The following is a 21575-nucleotide window of genomic DNA, read 5'->3' as shown; positions in this document are numbered from 1 at the left end:
ATGAACCCCGCTACTCCTGGCCACGGTCTCCTGAGCCCTCTGGCTTGCTGCGCCCTAGCTCCTTCAACCCTGTCTTCCCTGTCTCTCTCTGTACATGGTTTAGACGGGGTTGAAGAAGTTCCTAGAATATGTGCAGCTTGGGACATCCGACAAGGTGGCGAGGCTGTTGGACAAGGGGCTGGACCCCAATTACCACGACTCGGACTCAGGAGGTAGGGGGAGTGGCCTGCAGACCCAGGAAGCAGCTGCTTCCAGATGTGTCCAACCCCTGCCCCATGTCCTTTGCCATAGCAAGGTCACAGGTCTGGGGTCGTGGCAGGTGTGGGTCCTGGGACTTGAAGGACCTGGTGGATGACTCTGCGTTTCCCACCCCCAGAGACTCCCTTGACACTGGCGGCCCAGACTGAGGGTTCCGTGGAGGTGATTCGAACCCTGTGCCTGGGCGGGGCCCACATCGACTTCCGGGCCCGGGATGGCATGACAGCGCTGCACAAGGCCGCGTGTGCCCGCCACTGCCTCGCACTCACGGTGAGGCTGCCAGGCGCCACCCACCTCCACATCCTCCTTCCCTCCTTCCCTGTGGCTTGGTTCTTCATCCAGCCCAGTTCCCCCTTTTCTGCTCCCAGCAGCACTGCCCCCTGGTGTCCAGCTGAGCCCACAGCAGGCACGTGGGCTCAGGTGGAACCTGGGACTCTAAGCCAACTGCCCCTCGACCCTGTCCAACCTGGTGGCCATGGGTTCTGTGGTGCTGTGAAAACCCCCAAAGACGGAAGCTTCCTGTCTCCGGGCTGGCAGGTGCACCCAGTGGGGCTGGCAGAACATGTGGCCTCCAAGCTGGCCGTACATTTGTAAGGCCATTGGGGACACTGACAGCTGGCACTGGACATGCTCAGTGCTGCCCAGGGCTGGCCCTTGATGGGGGCGCCTGTCCTTGCCCCTTGAGCCCCCAGCCCTAGCGAGGCTGGGCCCCGACACACCATCACCCAGTGTGCCCTCTCTTGTGCCCCCTTCCCTGAGGTTCCTGGTCCTAACGTCAGCAGCAGGAGTACCTGCCTGCATCCACATGCCACTCTCAGGCTGGTCCCCCACAGCCATCTGCAGGATGGGCAGACTTATTCTGTGACTCATCCCAGGGCTCCATGGTGGTGGGGGTGGGCAGGGAGGCTGGGAAGGCGGTCAGAGCCGGGGAGCTCTCTGGAGCCCCTTGCCACGGCAGGGAGCTGAGGGCCCAGCACAGGGGCGCCATGGAAAAGCAGGTGCCATGGGCCGGCGAGGTCCCCGGGACTCCTGTTTAACGGGAGCATCCTCTGTTCCCACTCCTTCTCTTTCTGTCCCCCTGCGTGCGTCCTAGGCACTTCTGGACCTCGGGGGCTCTCCCAACTACAAGGACCGCCGGGGACTGACTCCTCTGTTCCACACGGCTATGGTTGGGGGGGACCCCCGCTGCTGCGAGCTGCTGCTATACAACAGGGCCCAGCTGGGGGTGGCCGACGAGAATGGCTGGCAGGAGATCCACCAGGTACCCCAGCCTGTCCACAGGGTGGGGCGGGGGGCAGCTGGGTCCCAAAGGTAACATGGTGATGGTGGGGGGTGCAGACACAGGTGGGGGGCATGGGTTTCTTTGGGGCCTGCCTGGGCCTCTGAGTGATGGGCATTTGGGCTGGTGCCCACCCACCCATCACCTCAAGAGCAGCAAACAAGGCCCCAGAGAGGAGGGGAAGAAGCAGCAGGGACTCCTGGGTGCCTGGGGGTGGACCTGGGCAGATGCCAGGGGGTGGGACTGTGACGCAGTGCCTTCCCCCAACAGGCCTGCCAGCACGGCCACTCCCAGCACCTGGAACACCTGCTCTTCTATGGGGCGGAGCCTGGAGCCCAGAACGCCTCCGGGAACACGGCCCTGCACATATGTGCCCTCTACAACAAGGTTGGCCCCCCAAACCCAGCCCGCACCTGTTGCCCCTGCCCGCCACCCACTGCCCATCCCAACGCCCAGCCCACGTGCTCAGCCCATGCCCACCCTCACTGCCCATGCCCAACCACCTGCCATGCGCTAAGCGCCTGCTCTGACCCCTGCTTCTTCACTGCCCTCTCTTCCTTTCCTCCACTCATCCCTTCCTCCCTCCTCTGTCCTTTCTTCCTCCCTCCGTCTCTCCTCCCCCCTTCACCCATCCTACAATCCTCGCATCCATCCTCTCACCCACCCCAATTCCACAGATGCCCACTGAACCCCTTCCCTGGGGTGATGCCCAGGGCTGGGTGCTGGGGCCCAAGGGTGAGCTGGGGTAGCCGCCATCCCTACCCTTAATGCAGAGCAGCCCCTGTGGGAACTCCCATCTGTTCATGTAGCCATCGGCTACAGCCACCATGAAGAGAGGAGAGAAGGCACAGCCCCTGAAAAGGACCAGAGCTGGGCAGGGCTTCCCCCATCAGCTGGCACTTTAGCCAGGAGCCTGAATGGTGGCAAGCAGGGGTTCTCCAGGAAGGAAGGGGTGGGCAGAGACAGGCAGGAGGGTTCTCCTGAGCCGCTGGAGCTGAGCCACCAGCAGGGCCAGGACTTCTGTAACCCCTACAGTGGCAGGTGACCCCAACCCGGGTCTCCATGCTGTGTCCTTGAAAGCTGCTCCAGGGACGCGTCAGCCGCCCTCCTCCCGGAAGGCCCCCTTCTGCCTCCTGGGAACTTGCAGTGCCAAGGAGCTGGCCGGGCGCCACGCGCGCCTGGTGGCAGCAAGCTCAGGGAGGCACCCAGGGAGGGCTGGGTGCTGGCACCACCCACCCCCAGCACTGCTGCTGCTGCCAGTCCCCAGAGAGAGGACACCCCAGACCTCACGGGTCAGGCCCTCACCACCCCACCCCCACCAGGTTCATTCTCCCGCAGTGGGAGGTGGCCCTGACGGCCATCGCTACCATTGCCTTGGGCTGGGCAGGAGAAAGAGTTGGCATTGCTCACCTGAGCCAGAGACAGCCACAGGGCAGGCACCGCTGGTGTCCCTCTCCCGGGATCTGTGAAATGAACAGAAGCAGAGTGCCTGCAGCAGGAAAGGCTGGTTCAGCCTGCCCAGGGCACCCCCCTACCTTCCACCAGCTCCTTGGCTACATTGTAATCTCTTTTTGTTTGTTTGTTTGGCTACATTGTAATCTTCTTCTGTTTGTTTTTTTTTTTTTTTAAGATATGTTTATTTAGTTGAAAGGCAGAGGGACAGAGAGAGGGAGAGACAGATCTGTCGTGTCCCACCTGGTTCACTCCCCAAGTGGCAGAGCTCATCAGGGCAGGAGCCAGCAGCTTCCCTGGGGTCGCATGGCTGCAGGGGCCAGGCACTCGGGCCTTGCTCCACTGCCTTCCCAGGCACAGCAGCAGGGAGCTGGCTCTGTGCTTCTCTGTGCCTCTCGGTGTGTGCCCCCACGCCAGCCTTGTCCAGTTCCCCGGGGACAAGGGGTGGCAGGGTCAGCTCACCTCTCTTTCTGTCCATTCCTGACTTCCTGGCGCACCTGTCTTAGCTATGACAAAGCCAGGCCCATGTCCAAGCTGTGAGTGCCTCAAGGCTGGGGCGGGGGCGTCTTACAGACTCCTCTATAGGAGGACACAGTAGGTAGGTCTGGATTCATCTTGTTGAATGAATGGATGAGTGAATGAATGGCTGATCAGCTGCCCTTGGGTTTGTACCAGGTACCTGATCATGCGCGTTGAGCAGGTGTGTGCTTTGCACCAGGTACCTGACCATGCGCGTTGAGCAGGTGTGTGCTGGCTGCAGCAGCTTGAACGACTCAGTGACTGCATGTGGTCGGACTCAACTCCACTTTCTCATCCTTTCTGAAGCACGTACCGTGTGCTCAGTGCCCAATTCGAGTGGGTCTCGGAGTCAGCGCCCGCCCTGGGGAGAGTGGAGTCGGGGGGGGGGGAGGAGGAAGGAGCTGGCAGTCTGGCAGGAGAGAGGAAGAGACAGACGTGTAAACAAAGTGGCGATATACAAGGCAGGTGTGAGGGCGGCAGAAGCACGGGGCTCTACAGGCATCCAGGGAGGGGCTCTCCTCCACGGGGAGAGCGGGTTGCAGAAATGGGGAGCGGGGAACCCTGCTGTGGGGGGTGTGTGTGTGTCCGTGGGCACATCTGCAAAACCAGAAGTGAAAACACAGCAGGTGCACGTGGAGGCACACACATGCCCACTGTGTTGTCCAGTGTTAGGGACCCTGGCCATCAGAGGTCCCATAGGGAGCGCAGGGTTTGCAAAGCCAGTTTGGACATGGTGCACCTGGAGCCCGTTCTGTACCTGTCCTATACAGATGGGATGGAGCCAGTGCCTGGCACCTGCTAGCATGCTCAGAGTCAGAAGAGTGGGTCGAACTGGGGGCCTGCAAGCAGGGAGGACACCCCTAAATTGTTTCCTCCTTAAGGCGCCAGGCACGTTCCTGACGGCTGGAGCCTGAGACCTCGTCCCCACCCTCCACACCTCATTTGGGCACTTGCAGGTAGAGGTGCCAGAGAGATGGCATGGAAGATGGGACAAATGGCACAGGCGTGAGCGAGCTGTGCAGAGAGGGAGGGAGGGAGGGAGGGAGGGAAGAGGCCGAGCTGCAGGGCCTGGGGCATGTCCTGCAGAGGAAGGCAGAGCCCAGCGTGGGAACCAGGGCAGGTGGCAAAGATGCTTTCAAAGATGGGTGAAGGCCAGGCCGTGCTGGGTGGGCGTCCGAGACCTAAGGGTTTAGTCCAGCAGTGATGTCCATGAAGGGGGATGGAGCTGGGGGCCCCAGGTGGTGTGCAGAGTGACAAGGCTGAGGCTTTGCCGTGGGACTGACCTGGTCCGTACGTGGGTGCTTGGAGTATCTGTGTGTGTATGTGTGCATCCCAGTGTAAGGACCCAGGTCGCTGCAATCTCGTGGGTCTGGCGGGGTTTGTAGTGTGCACTGCCCCTCGGGGGCTGGGGTGGCCGCCCTCCCTGGGGGTGGGGGGTAAGCACCCCTAGTGGTCAGCTCCCAGCGGAGGGCTGCGGCAGTGCCCTCTAGCGGTTGGAAGCAGGAATGCCTCTCCATACCCTCAGGGCACCCATATCCCCAGCACCCAAGGGGACCTCAACTCCTAACGCCCTGTCACATGACCTCCGCTCTAGCAGCTCTTATTATTGCACCTGTGGCAGCCACAGTCTTCCGGCCTCACTTAGGATATCTAAGCTTTCTGCACGCCCCGTCCTGGAGGCCCAGGGTGTGTCCTGCACACGCTGGGCAGTGCAGGTGTAGCCAAGGTCCTCCCAGCTCCCTCAGCACACTGACCCCGGGCTCCTTCCCATGTCCTGTGCCACCACAGGAGACCTGCGCCCGGATCTTGCTCTACAGAGGGGCCAACAAGGACGTGAAGAACAATAGCGGGCAGACTCCCTTCCAGGTCTGGGTTGGGTGGGGACACGGCAGGAGGCAGGGCGGAGGTGCGGGACGAGGAGGACCCCAGGGTTTCCAGGCACACACACACACCCTCCACCCCCAGCTCCCTGTCCCCTCTGCCTTCAGGTGGCCGTCATTGCTGGGAATTTTGAGTTGGGGGAGTTGATCCGAAATCACCGAGAACAGGACGTGGGTGAGCGAGCAGGAGCTGGGCAAGGCGGGGTGGGGCGGTGTCCGGGGGAGTCAACCCAGACCCCAGGCTCCCCTCTCTTCTCTGCCTCTCTCCTTCCTGCCTCCCCATCTTCCTCTCTGGCTTCCCAGTACCCTTCCAGGAGTCCCCCAAGTACGCAGCGCGGCGGCGGGGCCCCCCAGGCGCAGGGCTGACAGTGCCCCCGGCCCTGCTACGGGCCAACAGTGACACCAGCATGGCACTGCCCGACTGGATGGTGTTCTCAGCCCCGGGGACCTCGTCTTCGGCGGCCCCCGGCCCAGCTCCGGGACCCCAGGGCCCAGCGCAGCCTTCAGCCCCCAGCACCAAAGTCAGCAGCGGGACCCTCCGGAGCGCCAGCAGCCCTCGCGGTGCCCGTGCCCGCTCCCCATCCCGAGGAAGACACCCCGAGGAAGCCAAGAGGCAGCCCCGGGGGCGGCCCAGGTGAGGCAGGCTCACCAGCACCCTAACCTTGACCAGATCCCACAGAGCTCAGGGAATGGGTCCCTGAGGATTGGCTGAGGTGGGAGGGGAGTGAGGAGGGGGGTCCCTCCAGGCCTGGCCTGAGGCAAAGGAAGGGGGTCGGGGAAAGCAGGGTGCAGGAATTAGACCCTGCCCAGCGGAAGCCAGGAGATGACATGGGCCCATCTCAGCTCCTGGAAGCCAGACCAGGGAGGCGGCAGAAGGGGCTGGGAGAGCAGCCAGGCAGGCAGGACCCCCACCCTGTTCTCTCGGAGGCTCCTCCAGCCTCTCATGCCTTCTATGTACACAGCTCCAGCGGGACCCCCCGGGAAGGCCCGGCTGGGGGCACCGGCGGCTCCGGGGGTCCCGGGGGCTCCCTGGGCAGCCGTGGCAGGCGGCGGAAGCTGTACTCGGCCGTGCCCGGACGCTCCTTCATGGCTGTGAAGTCGTACCAGGCCCAAGGCGAGGGAGAGATCTCACTGAGCAAAGGCGAGAAGATCAAAGGTAACCTGGGCGGAGCGTGACCAGCGTGGGCGGGGTGCAGACAAAGCGGGTGGAGCAGCCGCTCTCCTTTCCCCTGCCGAAGAGCAGGCCATGGTGGGCGCGTTGCACCTACGTGGGCTCAGGAGCCCCCGTGGGCCTTCCCAGGGCGGGGAACGGGGATCACGGACCCCACTGGGCAACTCGGTGGAGCCCAGGCACCTCCTCCGGGCTCTGGGTGAAAGCTCTGTCACCTGCCATGAGGGTTCAGCTCTCTGAGAAACCAGGTTCTGAGCCTCCAAGGGGCTACTCCGGGGGGCTGTGGACAGAGGGGTGCCTTGTGGCATGGGATCTTGGAGCTAATGGGAGGACAGACGGAGGGATCCTTACCAGAGTCCAGGCTGCCCGGAAGAGGGACCAGCCAGGTTTCTACCCTGGGCACCACCACTACTTGGCAAGGTGGCCCCAGGCACATGGCTTCTCTGGGCCTTGGCGACCTGGTCTGTAGAGGAGCCCGTTACAGAAGCCACTGGCCCCTGCTGGCCTCCGAGGGCCAGGTGTCCTGCCACCAGCTGCCCTGCAGCTGGCGCCTAGAGAAGGTGCGGGGGACGCACCTAGCCTTGGGGGGGAGGCTTGAAGGGCTGATTCAGGGTTGGGGGCGTGTATTATGTGGTCTCTCTTGCAAGCAAAGGTTTAGGTCTCTATGTTCCCCGGGCCCAAATCTAGCACCTTCACCTTCAGCGCACACCTGCTGAGGGAGGGACTGAGTGAGCGAGCAGGATGACCAAGTGCAGGAACTCAGCACGGGAGCCAAGCACAGATCTGTGTCCTGGCTGCTCACCCCTGGAGAGAGGAACACAGGGTTGGGGGGGCACTGAGGCCACGGCGTCCCCACACGCCATGAACCCAGCACTGTCACATGGGCAGGGGACACCCTGACCCACCGTTCTGCCACCCTTCTGTTAAAAGGGCCCCAGTCCCACACTGCCACCTGCACCCAGAATCAAGCCCCCAAATGGCTCTCACCTCCGCCTGCCCCCACCTGCCTACTGTCACTCCACCTGCTGGCTCTCACCTGTGCCCACCCCCACCTGCCCATTTTCACCTCTGACCTGTCTGCTCTCACCTCCACCTTGTCCTCTTGGCGCCTCCACATCCCAAGCTCCCACACCTGCTGTCCCTTCTGCCAGAGCCCTTTCTTGCTTTTGGTGCCTGGGACCCTTAGGTGTTGGACCAGGTGGCACCCCTTCCAGCACCCCTCTGCCCAGCTGATCCTCTGTAGATGGCCTGCTCTGGTCACACTTCCACTTACTGCCAGCCCAGGAGATCCCTGAAGGCAGAGCTGTGCTGGGCAGTGACGCCCTGGGACCTGACTTCTCTGAGCAGCACCCACTCAGCGTGTGTTCAGTGGGCTCCCGACCAGTGAACTCAGCCGGTTGTGGCAGAGACAGCCACGCACGCAGGCCTTGGCCTAGAACACCTCCCCAGATCCAGTGGGGGAAGCACCCTGTGGGTGGCTTCAGCCATCTCTAGCACCGGGACTGCTGTGTGTCAGCCTCAGCTGCTTCATCTCCAGCAGGTGCCTCCTGGCGAGGCTTGAGGATGGGGCAGGCAGGGGAAATGTGAGAAGCAGACATGCACGCCTTCAGGGCTGCCCTGGGGTAGGGAATGGTCTGGAAACAGCTTGGGCTGCATGCTAACTGGGGCTTGCCGGCTCCCAGCCCTGCGACCATGAGCAAATGGCCTTGGCTCCCAGTGACTTGGTTTTCCCATCTCTATAATGGAGATAATGAAAGTGCCCACCCTCTCTCCACACAGCCCGCGCCAAGCACAGGGCTGGATAAACACCAACTAGCCTTTTCGTCCACCTCTGGCTTAAGCATGTGGCTTGCTAAATGGCTGACATGGAGCAGGGGAACAGACACAGCTTGGAGGTTGGACTCTCCATCCTTGAGCCAGGGGAGGGGTCTGGGAGCAAGTGAACCAGGATTAAGTGGCAAGGGCACTTTGGGAGCTGGTAGGGCAGAGGTGAGGGGGTGGGGCGGGGTACAGCTTAACCTGAAAGCGGTGTAGGGAGAATGGTAGACCTGAGGAGAGTGATACTGACCTGTCCTGAACCCCCACACACTCTGGGAGGTGTGTGTCATGAACAGGACACGCCCCTTCCTCCACAGGGCTGCGCGTCCCCTGCCAGCCTCCTGCCCACTCCTCAGGCATTTCCCAGAGGTGCCCCAGGGGCTGGGAGCCACGGGAAGTCAGGGTGGGGGGCTCCACGGAGACAGTGCTGCATCTCTGTACCTCCAGTGCTCAGCATCGGAGAAGGAGGCTTCTGGGAGGGGCAGGTCAAAGGTCGCGTCGGCTGGTTCCCCTCGGACTGCCTGGAGGAAGTGGCCAACCGCTCACAGGAGGGCAAGCAAGGTGAGGAGGGGCCCTGGGGGCACGAAGTGGGTGCTGGCAGGAGGATGGGCTGGCTGGACTGGTGGTCTTGGAAACAAGGGCTCAAGGTCAGGCCCCCTCCCCCCAACAGCAGAAAGCCGCAGCGACAAGGCCAAGAGGCTGTTCCGGCACTACACCGTGGGCTCCTACGACAGCTTCGACGCCCCCAGGTAAATGCCCTGCCATCCTGGATCCCTGCCCGGTCTCCTCCGCCAAGCTCGCACTCCTGTGTCTTCTTTCCTATTCCTCCGAGCCTCTGGGCTCATCAGCCGCTTCAAAACTCACTTCTTGGGGTGGGATAGAAGGCAGAGCAAGCCAGGGGTGGGGCAGCCTCACCTGGAATCGTCCATGGCAGCCACTGCAGACAGCCCGGCTGGGGAGGGGAGAGGAGCTGCAGACCTCCAGGGCTAGGGCCGGGTGTGCTGGAAGGGAGGGGCTGCAGACCCTGTAGGAGTAGGGTCAGGGTGCGTCTGGCTGCTGGCGGCCTCGTGGCCCCAGGTGGCCCGTCCCCGTGCAGTCCCACACAGCAGCAGAATCGTGTGTGTCCCACAGCTGGCACGTCGTGGGGCATGTGGGGTGGGAGGGGGAGCAGGGAGCCCGGGCACCTCTCCCCTCCCTCCCTGGCTGCTGGCTTTGGAACCCTGATGAATGGGATTGGCCTAGGGAGGTGTGAGGGGCGGGATCAGGATGGGAAGGGGGGGAAGGGGATGCATAGGTGGGCTGAGTGGGGTCTCCCTAAGGCGGCCCCTAGGCAGACACCCCTGCTCAATGTGTGGCTATGACTGATGCGGTTCTGTGGGTCAGCGTGACCAGAGTGTCCGTGTGTCCACTCACACGTACAGTCCAGGGCAGGGGTGTCTCCGTGCATGTGTGTCGCTGTGTGCGGGTGCTGGGGCGCAGGGGTGCCGGGTGCAGGGGTGCCAGGGTGCCAGGTGCGGGGGTGCCGGGGTGCGGGGTGCCGGGTGCCGGGTGCGGGGGTGCCGGGATGCCGGGTGCAGGGGTGCCAGGGTGCAGGGGTGCAGGGGTGCCGGGATGCCAGGTGCAGGGGTGCCGGGGTGCAGGGGTGTCGGGGTACAGGGGTGCAGTGGTGCCGGGTGCTGGGGTGCTGGGGTGTAAGGGTGCCAGGTGGAGGGGTGCCGGGGTGCAGGGGTGCTGGGATGCGGGGGTCCCGGGTGCAGGGGTGCCGGGGTGTAGGGGTGTCAGATGCAGGGGTGCAGGGGTGTCAGATGCAGGGGTGCAGTGGTGCGGGGTGCCGGAGTGCAGGGGTGCAGGGGTGCCGGGTGCAGGGGTGCGGGGGTGCAGGGGTGCATGCATTTGCATTTGTCTGACTGATCTGAATTCAGGACCATGGATGTCCAGAGGGAAGGGGAGGATCCTGGGGTGAAGGGCCTCCAACCGGACAGAGCTGTGGGGGGCTGGGGGCAGAGAGGGTCGGACTGTGCTGTCTGAGCGATGACCACTGCCCCGCCCCCGCACCCACTCCAGGGAAGGCTCTTCTTGTCCGTCCGTAGCCTCCTGCTCCTCGCATTAAATGTGTCCAAACCTGTGTGTGTGTGTTCTGGCCACTGGAGGGGGGTAGGGCTGTTGTGGGAGAGGGCCAGGGGCGGGTGGAAGGGCAGGGGCTCCACCCTGCGCCCTGAGGGTCCGAGGCGCTTGATCCTTGTTGGAGTTCACCTGATGCGTCCAGGCTCTGGGCTCAGGTGAGTAGCCGGGGCCCCTCAGGTGCCCTGCCCGCCTAGCTGTGGCTTCTCGTGTTGATCCGTGGCTCTCGGGGGTCTCTTCGTGGCTGTGGTCTGCTCTGGGGGGCTGGGGTAGTCTCTTGCTGTGACACCTGGGGGGGAGGGCAGTTCCGGTTGCGCTCAGCTTCACCACCACCACCACCACCACCTTGCTTGCTGTCTGGCCTCGTGTTGCCCCCTCCCCCCTCCCCCGACCCTCCCTCACCCTGGCTGCCCCAGCACCCATGCCTCCTCCGGCTGGCTGGCCTCGTCCCTGCACCCCCGGGGAGGTGGGGGGCAGCCGCAGGGAAGAAGGGGTATGTCTCCGCTGCAGGGCCTGCCTGGGCCTCCCTCCCTCCCCGGCCCTTCCAGGCTGTGTTGGGGTGCGTGGCGTGCGGGGGCGGGGGGCTGGGGGCAAAGGGGCAGGGGGCTGTGGGCTGGGTGGACCCTCCGGGGGCCTCCTCTCACCCGTGGCGGCCCCGCTCGCAATATGGGCTTGGTGCGCGCGTCCCCGCACGCGGTTGCGAGGCATCCCCTGTGCCGTGCGTCCCTCTCTGCCCGCTCTCCATCGCTCTGCACCTGCGCGGGAGGGCTGGGGGGGGAAGGAGCGTTAACGGGGGGGGGCAGACCGGAAGTGCCTCCCTTCTCCCCCCGCGCCTCGCCCCTCCCCCTTCTCCCGCCAAGGGGGCCCCCGCGCTCCCCTCCCCCCTGCCCGGCCCCCTCCGCCACCCGGCGCAGGACGCCAAGGGGTTAAGCCTCCCGCCCGCCTCCGGAGCTGTCCGCGGTGCCGAAGCAGCGCCGTCCGCGGTCCTCGCGCTCCCGCCGCGGCCCGACCCCGCGCCCCGCGCCCCCGCGCCCCCCAGCCCCGGCATGTGAGCCCCCCGGCCCTGCCCTCCCTGCCGCGGGGGGGTGCGCGCCCCCTCCCCTCCCCCTCCCGGCGCGGGTCAGCATGAGGCGGGGCCTGGGGGCCCGGACACGGGGGTTCGGCCGAGCGGGGACGGGGACGTGGCGGCGGCGGCGGCGGCGGGGGCGGCCGGCTGCGGGACCCGGGCCGGGGCCGGGGCCGCGGCGGCGATGGCTTTGTCTGCGCTCGGCGGCGGCGGCGTTGGCGGCGGGGGCTCCCTGCCGCAGCCGCCCCCCGCGCTCTCCTCCAGCTGGCCGGCCCTGGGGCCCCGGCGGCGCAGCGTCTGGTACATCTACAGGTAAACGCAGCGCGCGGCCGGCCGGGGCTGCGCCGGGCGACCCTCCCCCGCCGCCGCCCCCCCAGGCTCCTCCCCCTCCCCCAGGCGCCCCCTCCCCTCTCCTCTGCTTGGCGAGGCCGGGAAACGGACCCCCTCTTCTCAAGCCTTGCCGCCCGAGCCCCTCTCCCCGAGCGCCCCCACCGCCACCGCAGGCTTGGGGGTTTTTCCTCCTCTCTCCTTGGTCTCCGCCAGGACCCTCTCAGCTGTAGCACCGAAACCTTGCCCCCCACACCTCCCCGCTTCCCCATTTTGGCTGGCTTGTGGAGCCCTCCCCCACCCCAGGCGAGCCACGGTTGGAGGGGGGCCCTAGGCCCGCGCACCCAAGGCCGCGTCCCTCTGCTGCGCACGTCCCTCCCCGCACACACACCTTCTCGCGGAGTTGCGCGTTCCCCCATTCATGCCCCGTCTCCCATTCACAGCCATCCCTCCATCACACACGCATCCCGCCCCCCCCCCCCCCGCCTCCCCTCTCCTCCTTTTTCCGCTGCGTGTCACTGTGCGGCGGTGCGTGTGTCCGTGTGGCTGCGCCTATGGGACTGTCTGCAGCGGCATGTGTGTGTGAGAGAGAGACAGAGAAAGACAGGAGAGACAGAGACAGAGGTGGGGGGCTCACAGCCCACCCCCTAGTAGGGTCCATCTGCTGTCCCTGGGTGCCCGTGGCTGGCAGTGTGTGTGACTGGAAACCCCAGTGAGGCTGGCTGGAGGCTGCGCTCGTGTGTTTGTGTGTGTGTTTGTGTGTGTGCGAGAGAGAGAGAGAGAGAGAGAGAGAGAGAGAGAGAGAGAGAGATGGAGTGGGTCTGTCCAGGAGACTGCGGCTGTGTTTCCCAATACCCACTCTCTCGTGCTTGGCCCGTCCCTCCCCCATCCTTGCGCGTCTCGGTCCCCTGTGCCACAGTGCCTGCCGCCATGGGCGTCTGTGCCTACTGGAGGGACCTTGGTCCACTGGCTCTGCCCTCGCCTTCTCCGCTGATTCGTGTGTGTCTGGGGAGGGGGCTGACTTTGTGCTGGCAGCGGCAGGGGGTGGGGGTGTGCGCTGCAGGCTGAGGCGCTGGGTACACAGGGAGGACGCCGCGTTCAATACAGCAGGCTCTGGGCTGTGGGTTCCTGGGGGTGCGAGAGGGACAATCAGATGGGGGGTGGGGAGAGTGGACGCCGGCCGCTGCGGTCCCTGGTGCGCGCGTGGGATCCAGGGAATGAGAGCTGGCACTGAGCATGCCAAGGCCGCCAGCCCGGGGAATGGCGTGGGGGAGAGCGTGGTGTAAGATTCTGCAGGGCAGGTAGCCGCACCAGTACATGAATGGGGTGCCGCGTGGGCGACCGGGAACATTGCCGAGTGGGGGGAGGGACAGCGCGTAACCTGGGAGAGTGGGGGCTACTGAGGGGTGGGTGCAGGGGATGCGAGGAGGGCTTGGGGGGCGGGGACTTGGGCAGCATAGAGCCAGTGCCCGGGAGCGCGAAGAGCGGATGCAGAGGCTGTAATGAGATGCAGCTGCGAGTGAAGGCTGCGTGTGTGGAGTGAGTTGAGGCTGCTAAAGTAGGGAGAGGAGAGGAAGCCCGGGTGGAAGGGGCTTGTGGGGACACAGCAGGGAGGGGGCGGGGGCAGGTGGAGGGAAGGGGGGAGGCACCCTGGGGCAGTGGGTTGGATGGAGTGAGGAGCAGGGACAGATTGGGTGGGGGGGGAGAGCAGACTGCACGGGCTTCTGGGGTGCTCTGGGGCACACTGGTGTGCCGGCCGCTAGAGGAAGGGGTCTTACTCGCTCTGATACCCACCCCCCAGCTGGCATGACCCAAAGTAGATTCTTTGTGACCCGGTTTCCACAGCTGTGGAATGGAAACCAGGTGTGTGTGGAGGGAAGCTCTTCTAAGTTCTGAGGGGACACACAGCAGCCGCTGTGTGTTGGGCACTGGCGGCGGACCTGTGTAGGGGCTGGCCGTGGCTGCTGTGTGCTGGGCGGCGGCGGAGCAGAGCGGACCCGTGCAGGGGCTGGCCGCGGCTGCTGTGTGCTGGGCGCTGGCAGCAGAGCGGAGCGGACCCGTGTGGTGGCTGCTGTGTGCTGGGCGCTGGTGGTGGAGAGCGAGGAGAGTGAAATCTGCTGCCGCGTGTCATGGGGCAGCTGCATGTGTACTCGGCGGGTTTTCTGTAGGTGACTGTGGAAGAACACACCTTCCTGTATGACCTTGGGCCTCTCAGCTCACCTGTGCATGCCCCCATTCCCTTGTCTGCATGGCATAGGATGCTGCAGGCACTTCCTCAGAGCCTGGGAACCAGGCAAGGATTCCAGATCCTACGGGCGCACGTGGCACAGGCTGGAGTCCTGGCGGGCCATGCGTGGGGAACCATGTCCATTTGAGTGGAGGGGGCAGAGGCTTGTGCATGGGGTGTGAGGCTGCTGTGGAGCTAACAGACTTCCCCGGGGCAGGGGGAGCGGTTGGGGTGGGGGAAGGGCAGGTTCGAAGGCCTTGCCCGAGGGAAAGTGAGCTGGCAGCGAGTGAGCGATGAAGGGGAGATCAAGGGCATGGTTGGCTGGGCCTGGGGGCGGGGCCAGAGACCTGGAAAGGAGAGGCGAGGCAGGGCATGGGGCGATGGGAGGGACGTGGCATGGAACAGAGATGGGGGTGCAGGCAGCTTTAACCCACCACCACTCGCCACTAGCCCTGCCCACTGTCTGGGGCACCTTCTTGGCACCCAGTCTCCCTTCCTTCAAGCCTTTCTGTCCTTGCTCCATCCAGCTGCCAAGGTGGCCAGCTGCCCGTGGCCAAGCTTCCCAGGGTGGGGTTGGTGGTTGGAGGGAGAGGCAGATGAGGGTGCTGTGGCTGTATCAGCTGGACCGCGGTGACCTCTGGATGCACACACGTGCTGTTCAGCGCACAGGGACACAGCTGCGGGGGGAATCTGCTGGGACAGAGATGAAGAGCGTGCAGCACCCTGTGACCTGGCATGGCAGTGTACACTAGCGCGCGTGTGTGTGCACTGGGGTGGGGGGAGGTTCCCAGATGCAGCAGGGAGCAGGTTGGGTATCATTGGCATGTGCCGGGAGGTGCTCAGGGGGCGTGCTATGCGAGAAGACAGAGAACTGAGTGCGGGGGAGTTATTATTGGCGCATACTGGGATGTGCGGGGGCGTCACCGAAATATACTGGAGTATTTGCCGCTGAGGGCTGCCGTGCTGAGTCTCCGGGGGTGGGTAATTGGGGGAGCACGCGTGGCTATTATTGGCATACGTGAGGGCCCACGTGGGGCTCACCGGGGCATGCACGGGGGACGGGGGCAGCACTGTAGCGTGTACCTGGAGTGGGGTGCCTGGGAGGGAGCAGAGCTGCTTTTCTGCCGTGTACCTGGAGAGTGTCTGCTGGCAGGGGTTGGGATCCAGGGGGCATCATGACCATTTGCTGAACACACAGCATCGGCCACACATGTTGAGGGGATCCCAGGGCCATCCAGGAGATGCCCAGTGGAGGCCAAGGGATCCCTGTGGCCACAGGAATGATTCTTGTGGTGTGGAAGCCGCTCTGTCCACGTGTGGCCGCTGGGCGCAGGGGAAGCAGGGTAGCCGCTGTGGCTAAGGACCTGTATGCTGGATTTTGGTGACATTTCCTCAGAGTAGCTAGAATGGGCAGTGTCGTGACAGGGCTGGGGGCCTCGGGCTGGGCGGGTGTGCCTGTGGTCGACGCCATGGTGAGTTGTGGGATGTGTGTCCACCCGTTGGCTTTCTGTGTCGAGCCGAGGACAGTGAGGGAACCCAACTGGGCTGGAACCATGGGCCAGGCGCCTGCTGCGTGTGTGTGTGACCCCTGCAGCACGTACCTACCAAAGCACGGAGCTGTGTGACCGTACCCCTCAATAGATGAGCAAACTGAGGTGCAAGAAGCTAGAGCTCCAAGCTCAAGGTCACAGCAGAAAGTGCCTGGTGGAGGGACAAAGCCGGGTGGTTTGTTGATGCCCTGGGTGCCAGCTTGCTGAATGGCTGGCTGCTGGGTGCCTGGGTGAATGGATGAATGAGGGCAGAGTGAGTGGGAGAGAGCGCCCGAGGGTCTGTGGGCGAGGCCCTGGGTGTGGGAGGTGCCATGAATGGGGGCCAGGCTCAGCAGGCTTCAGGAGGGGCCCCCAATTCTGTGTCTCATGATTCCTTCTCCCCCACAACGCCCTCCCTGCCCCCTCCCCGCCAGCGATTACATCATCAAGGAGAAGACTGTCCTGCTGCAGAAGAAGGACAGCGAGGGCTTCGGCTTCGTGCTCCGGGGGGCCAAGGGTGAGTGGCCGCCGGGGTGGCGAGGGCGGGGGAGGCAAGCCCAGCCGGGGCACTGGGCCCTCAACGTGGGTCAGGCCTCTGTGACTTGGGTCTGAGCCCCATCTCCTGCTCGGCCTCTCCGCCCTCCTTCCCCTCCACCCCGGCCCGACCCCGCCGGCCCCTCCCCATCTGCAGCGCAGACCCCCATCGAGGAGTTCACACCCACCCCGGCCTTCCCGGCGCTGCAGTACCTCGAGTCGGTGGACGAGGGTGGCGTGGCATGGCGAGCAGGGCTGCGGATGGGAGATTTCCTCATCGAGGTGAGTCGTCCTCCCCGCAACGCTGGTGGCAAACCGCAGGCGCGCCTGGCTCCAGGCCTCCTGGCTGCCACCAGCCGTCCTTGGCTTTCTGTAGCAGTTCCCTTCACAGGCCTTTACAAAGTCTCTTGAAGGGGTGGCAAGGAGCTGCTCTGAGCCTCCATACGCACACATGCATGTCCACGCTCATGGGTGTACACACAGCGCACACACGCATGCCCACATGGAAAGCATGGACATGTCCCCACACGCGCACACACAGGCACTCTTGTGCACACAGAGACCGCTGGACGACAGAGAGACAGGATCCTGTTCCTCCAGCCCTCGGGCCTGCAGTTACAGGGAGGGGTGTGGAGGGGCTGGGGTGGGGTTTGAGGGGGGGGAAGATAGATCAACACAGACAGCCACGGGAAGTGCAGGGTAAGAAGCCCAACCCCTCCGCCCTCGCACCTGTGCCGCAGGTGAACGGGCAGAACGTGGTGAAGGTCGGCCACCGCCAGGTGGTGAACATGATCCGCCAGGGGGGCAACACGCTGACAGTCAAGGTGGTGATGGTCACCAGGCACCCGGACATGGATGAGACCGTGCACAAGAAAGGTGCTTCTCTCCCCCCGCCACACTGCGTTCCTGGCCACGAGAGGCCAGTGACCCTCAGGGAGCCCTGGAGACCGCCCCCATCCCGCTCTGCCCCCTGCCCCAGCCGTTCTCCCAGGCCGGGAGGGCTTGGCCTGCTGGCGTGCTGCCCGCCTGCTCCGGCGGCTCTGCGGGTGGGGCCGGGGCTACTCTCCATGGTGCTGAAGCCTCCCGTCGCCTTGCAGCACCCCAGCAGGCCAAGCGGCTCCCGCCCCCAGCCATCTCCCTGCGTTCCAAGTCCATGACCTCAGAGCTGGAGGAGATGGGTGAGCCCGCGGGGAGGGAGGCCGAGGAGGGCGAGGGGAGGGGGCTGGGCCACCCTCCCTGGGCTTGTTAATGTCGTCAGTGGCCAGGGGGTTCGTCCCTCTGCTGTCCCCAGTCCTCGGGTCGCGCTCTGCGGCCTGTGTGATGTGTGTCCAGGGTGGCTCGTCCTCCTGTGTCTCATTTCTCTGTCGGGGGGCTCCCCCGGGGGTCTGTGTGTGTCCCCCGCCCCTGCGGGCTGCTGTCTCCTCCTTCTTGCATCTGGCTCAGCTGCCTGAATCCTGTTCTCCATCTCTCTTGAGGTTCCCCCTCCCCACCTTCAGTAACAGAAGAAGGCTAGTCCTTCCTTACAGACAGGCCCGAGGGGACATGGAGGATCCAGGGCACAGAGCAGGCAACCACCACACACACACCCTGCCCGGGGAAGGGCCCTGAGGGAGGCGGGCATTCCAGAGAGGGGCCCCTCACCTCCCCCTGACGTCCTAACTCTTGGCTCCTCTACCTGCCTCCCCCCGGGCTAGTCTCCCCCTGGAGGAAGAAGAGTGGTGGTGAGTGGGCACAGGACTGGTGGGAGGGTCCCCACCCCGCCCCGGCTCCCAATGCTGCCAGCAGACTCGCCCCTCCCCAACCCCACCCCGGGCCCCTCACTGTCCCACTCACACCTGTGCACACACCCACTGGCAATGCACAATGCCCACAGGCCTGCACCTGCTGGCCATGCCCACTGGCTGAACCCACTCTGCCCCACCACCCAAGGGTACCTCCAGGCTTCATCCGTGTTTTTTGCCCACAGAATACGAGCAGCAGCCGCCACCGGTACCCAGCATGGAGAAGAAGCGGACCGTGTATCAGATGGCTCTCAGTAAGCTGACCCCTGCCCCCAGCCTACTGTGGGCTCTTGACCTTCCCAGCCCCGTGGCCCTCACCCCTGCCATGCAGAACTCTGCCTGCTAGACTCAGGGGAAGAGGCGAACACCAGGATGGAGGCCCCAAATCCGCCCCCCATCCTCACTCCCACCCCTCTCCTCTCTTAAAGACAAACTGGATGAAATCCTGGCCGCCGCTCAACAGACCATCAGTGCCAGTGAGAGCCCTGGGCCTGGTGGCCTTGCATCCCTGGGGAAACACCGGCCCAAAGGCTTCTTTGCCACCGAGGTAGGCGTCCGGGGGTGGGTGGGCTGGGCCCGCGTCACTGTCCCCTGTAGCCTGCAGCGGCTCCTGGCCAGGCACTACGCCGCCCTCCTTTCTGCCCATCTGCCTCCTCCTCTTCTCACCCCAAGCCTCGCTTCTCTTGTTTCCTTGCTCCTCCGCACGCCAGCTCCCCTGTCCCCACCTCCTTCGGCCCTGCCCCAGGGCTCTCAGGGAAGGCTGGGTGGCGTCCTGAGCAGAGGCCTGTGTGTCTCAGCAGAGCAAGTGTGGTTTTAAAGAAACTGGCTGTCCGTCCCCGCTCTGCCGACTTCCCGTCTACACCAGGGGCTGCTGTCTGGGGGAGCACAGGCCACATCTTGGGTGCTGTTTTGGGTGGATTGTTTTGTCTGGTTGTCGTGCATGGCTGGTAGCCCGTTTGCAGAGGGGAAAGTTGCGGCTGAGACACAGAGACAAAACCAGGACAGAGAGAAGTAGGTGGCTAGGTGGTCAAGTGCCTGAATGTCCCATCAAGCCCAGCTCCTGGCCTTTCTGTGGGACCCCGTCGTCCCCTCTCTGGGCAATGCTGGACTGGGCCATTGCTGTCATCCCCTGCCCTGCCTCTCCTTTGAGTGGTGTGCCTCTGTTCAGGCCTGTCCTCCGGTTACCTCGTGGCCAAGGGGCCACTTCCTCTAAAGCCGGGTCCTTTGGCTTCCTTGTGTCAAAATGGTGCTTCTCTGTGCCTAAGGTATGGCACGGCAGATCACTATGGGACCCAAGCCAGTCAGCGCTGTGGTGAGCAGACCGTGGGTGCCACCGTGTGCGGTCACAGCCTCTCCGTGGCGCACTAGCACGGGCTGACAGCAGGGTTTGGCTGCTCTGAGTTGAAACTCAGACAGAGCATGGCTCCGTGGGGAATGCACACTGGCACAGAGGCCCTGGTGGTGGCTCGGGGTGTGGAAGTATTTGCAATTTCTGCTGGGTCTAGTGGAGCTGGACACAGCTGGACCTGTGTTCTAAATGGAAAGAAGATTTTTGGTGTTGTTGGAGGGTAGGAAAAAAAAAAACTTTTCAAAGATTTATTTATTAGAAAGTCAGAATTCGGGAGAGATTAGCTCTGTCTTTGATCCACTGTTTTTCTTCCCAAATGGCCACAATGGCCACACCTGGGCCAGGCCGAAGTAAGGAGCCTGAAGCTCCATCCGGGGCTCCCACTTGGGTGCAAGGGCCCTGACACTTGGACCATTTTCCACTGCTTTCTGAAGCATCTTAGCAGGAAGCTGGATGGGAAGTAGAGCAGCCAGGATTTGAACCAGTGTCTGTATTGGATGCCAGTGTCACAGCAGGTGGCTTAACCCACTGTGCCATCAAAGGCAGTGATCATTAAGACACTGATTTTTTTCCATGAGTGAGCCTATAGGCCCTGAAGTATGTCCACCCCCATGCCCCCAAGGAAGGTTTAGTCTACAACTTTGGGGTCAGCGTTAGGAGTCCCATTTCTCACCCACAACTCCCAGCTCCTAGCCTTATCAGAGGCAGCGGTCCCCAGCCACCTCCTGGGCTTGGCAGTGGCAGTGGTACTAATCCCATGCTAGGCACCACTTTCTGGGGGAATCTGAAATCCTGGGGAATCTCAGAGTCATGTTGAATGCCCGTGTTCTCCTGAGGGTCCAAGGCTTTGGGCCGTCCTACACTGCTTTCCCAGGCCACGAGCAGGGAGCTGGATGGGAAGTGGGCAGCCGAGACATGAACCGGTGCCATATGGGATCCTGGTGCTTGCAAGGCAGATAATTAGCTAATTGAGACATCATGCTGGGCACGATTTTTCTTTCTTTTCTTTTCTTTTCCTTTCTCTTCTCTTCCCTCCCTCCCTCCCTCCCTTTCTTTCTTTCTTTCTTTCTTCCTTCCTTCCTTCCTTCCTTCCTTCCTTCCTTCCTTCCTTCCTTCCTTCCTTCCTTCCTTCCTTCCTTTCTTTCTTTCTTTCTTTCTTTCTTTCTTTTTTTCTCTCTCTCTCTCTCTCCACAATCTGACACAGTAGTGAGAAACAGGGAGGAAGATCCTCCATCTGCTCCATCAGTCACCAAATGGCCGGGCCACACTGAATGCAGGAGCCAGGAACTTGGTGTGGTTCCCCATGTGTGTGGTACGGGTCCACGTACTTGGGCCATTAGCAGGGACCTGGATCAGAAGCACAGTAGGACTGAAACAGATCCTAGGGTAGCGGATGTAGCTTACCTTGCTGGACCATCATGCTGGCTTCTAGAAAGTTCCCTGCCTTCCCTGCACTGCACATTTTTTTTTCTGTTTCTCCTTCTGAGCTCCATCTTCCTTCATCCCCCTCCCATTGCCTCCCCTCCAGCCTTGGCAACGGGGCTGGCATCTTCATACCTTTGTTTTTCAAGCAGCCCCTGGCGTCACACCAGCTCCTGCGGGTGGTTCCGAAGGGACAGACAGGGGCTAGGTCAGCTTGATTCTCCTTGCAAACACTGGCTTGCCCAGGTGTGAGCTGACACAGCAGGTCCCCAGAGCCACAGGACAGGCTCTGTGCGAATGGACAGCCAGCTGTGCCTGGGTGGACGGGTACATGGCTGCCTGCCGTGGGAGACACCTGTGCTTGGCAGTTCACCACCTCCCTGTCCGGCAGCGTCTGTTCTCTGGTCCCAGGCTGTCTGCAGATCAGCCCCCACATTCCCAGGGCAGAAGCACCCCTGTGGTCATCGCTTGTTCACTCCAGAGGCCTGGGCAGGGGGAGCCCGGGCTAGTCCCATTTCTTCCTTCTCATCCCACCTCTCCTCTCTGGACTCTCCTAGGGGCTGCAAGTCCCCTCCCCCTGCCCACCTAGGGTTAGGTGTGCCCCGGAAACTCTGTGATAGCCACATCACTTCATGTCCCTGTCTCCTGGTTTCCTCCGCTCCAGCTCCCTGCTTGATGCACCTGGAGGCAGAAGGGGCAGTGGCTCAAGGGCCACCCAGGAATGGACCTCCCAGCCCTGCCTTGGCCCGGCTCAGCCCTAGTGTGAAGCAGTGAGCCCATCTTCCTCACGCTCAGCTTCTCCTGTCCCCTTCCAGGACACAGAAATGGGGCTAAGGCTGACCT

General features: G+C 63.5%; 1 protein-coding gene across 2 annotated transcripts in view; it reads left to right on the top strand.

Moving 5' to 3' along the window:
- Positions 1-21575, top strand: part of SHANK1 (SH3 and multiple ankyrin repeat domains 1) — a 34663-nt gene that overhangs the window by 1405 nt on the left and 11683 nt on the right. Inside the window, exons 4-21 of one of the 2 annotated variants that reach the window (XM_040978335.1) lie at positions 104-212; positions 377-528; positions 1352-1519; positions 1808-1924; positions 5297-5374; positions 5497-5563; positions 5692-6022; positions 6351-6544; positions 8825-8938; positions 9051-9126; positions 9597-9623; positions 16082-16164; positions 16339-16463; positions 16922-17057; positions 17279-17359; positions 17876-17899; positions 18148-18216; positions 18391-18509. In XM_040978335.1, the coding sequence (XP_040834269.1) occupies positions 104-212; positions 377-528; positions 1352-1519; positions 1808-1924; positions 5297-5374; positions 5497-5563; positions 5692-6022; positions 6351-6544; positions 8825-8938; positions 9051-9126; positions 9597-9623; positions 16082-16164; positions 16339-16463; positions 16922-17057; positions 17279-17359; positions 17876-17899; positions 18148-18216; positions 18391-18509 (2070 nt within the window). The remainder of the gene's footprint in view (positions 1-103; positions 213-376; positions 529-1351; positions 1520-1807; positions 1925-5296; positions 5375-5496; positions 5564-5691; positions 6023-6350; positions 6545-8824; positions 8939-9050; positions 9127-9596; positions 9624-16081; positions 16165-16338; positions 16464-16921; positions 17058-17278; positions 17360-17875; positions 17900-18147; positions 18217-18390; positions 18510-21575) is intronic. The other variant, XM_040978333.1, reaches the window with a different exon arrangement.

This window comes from Ochotona curzoniae, unplaced genomic scaffold (assembly GCF_017591425.1).
Source record: "Ochotona curzoniae isolate NIBS_2020 unplaced genomic scaffold, NIBS_Ocur_1.0 contig_2861, whole genome shotgun sequence".
Classification (NCBI taxonomy): Eukaryota; Metazoa; Chordata; class Mammalia; order Lagomorpha; family Ochotonidae; genus Ochotona; species Ochotona curzoniae.
This window is presented reverse-complemented; position numbering and strand designations above follow the sequence as displayed.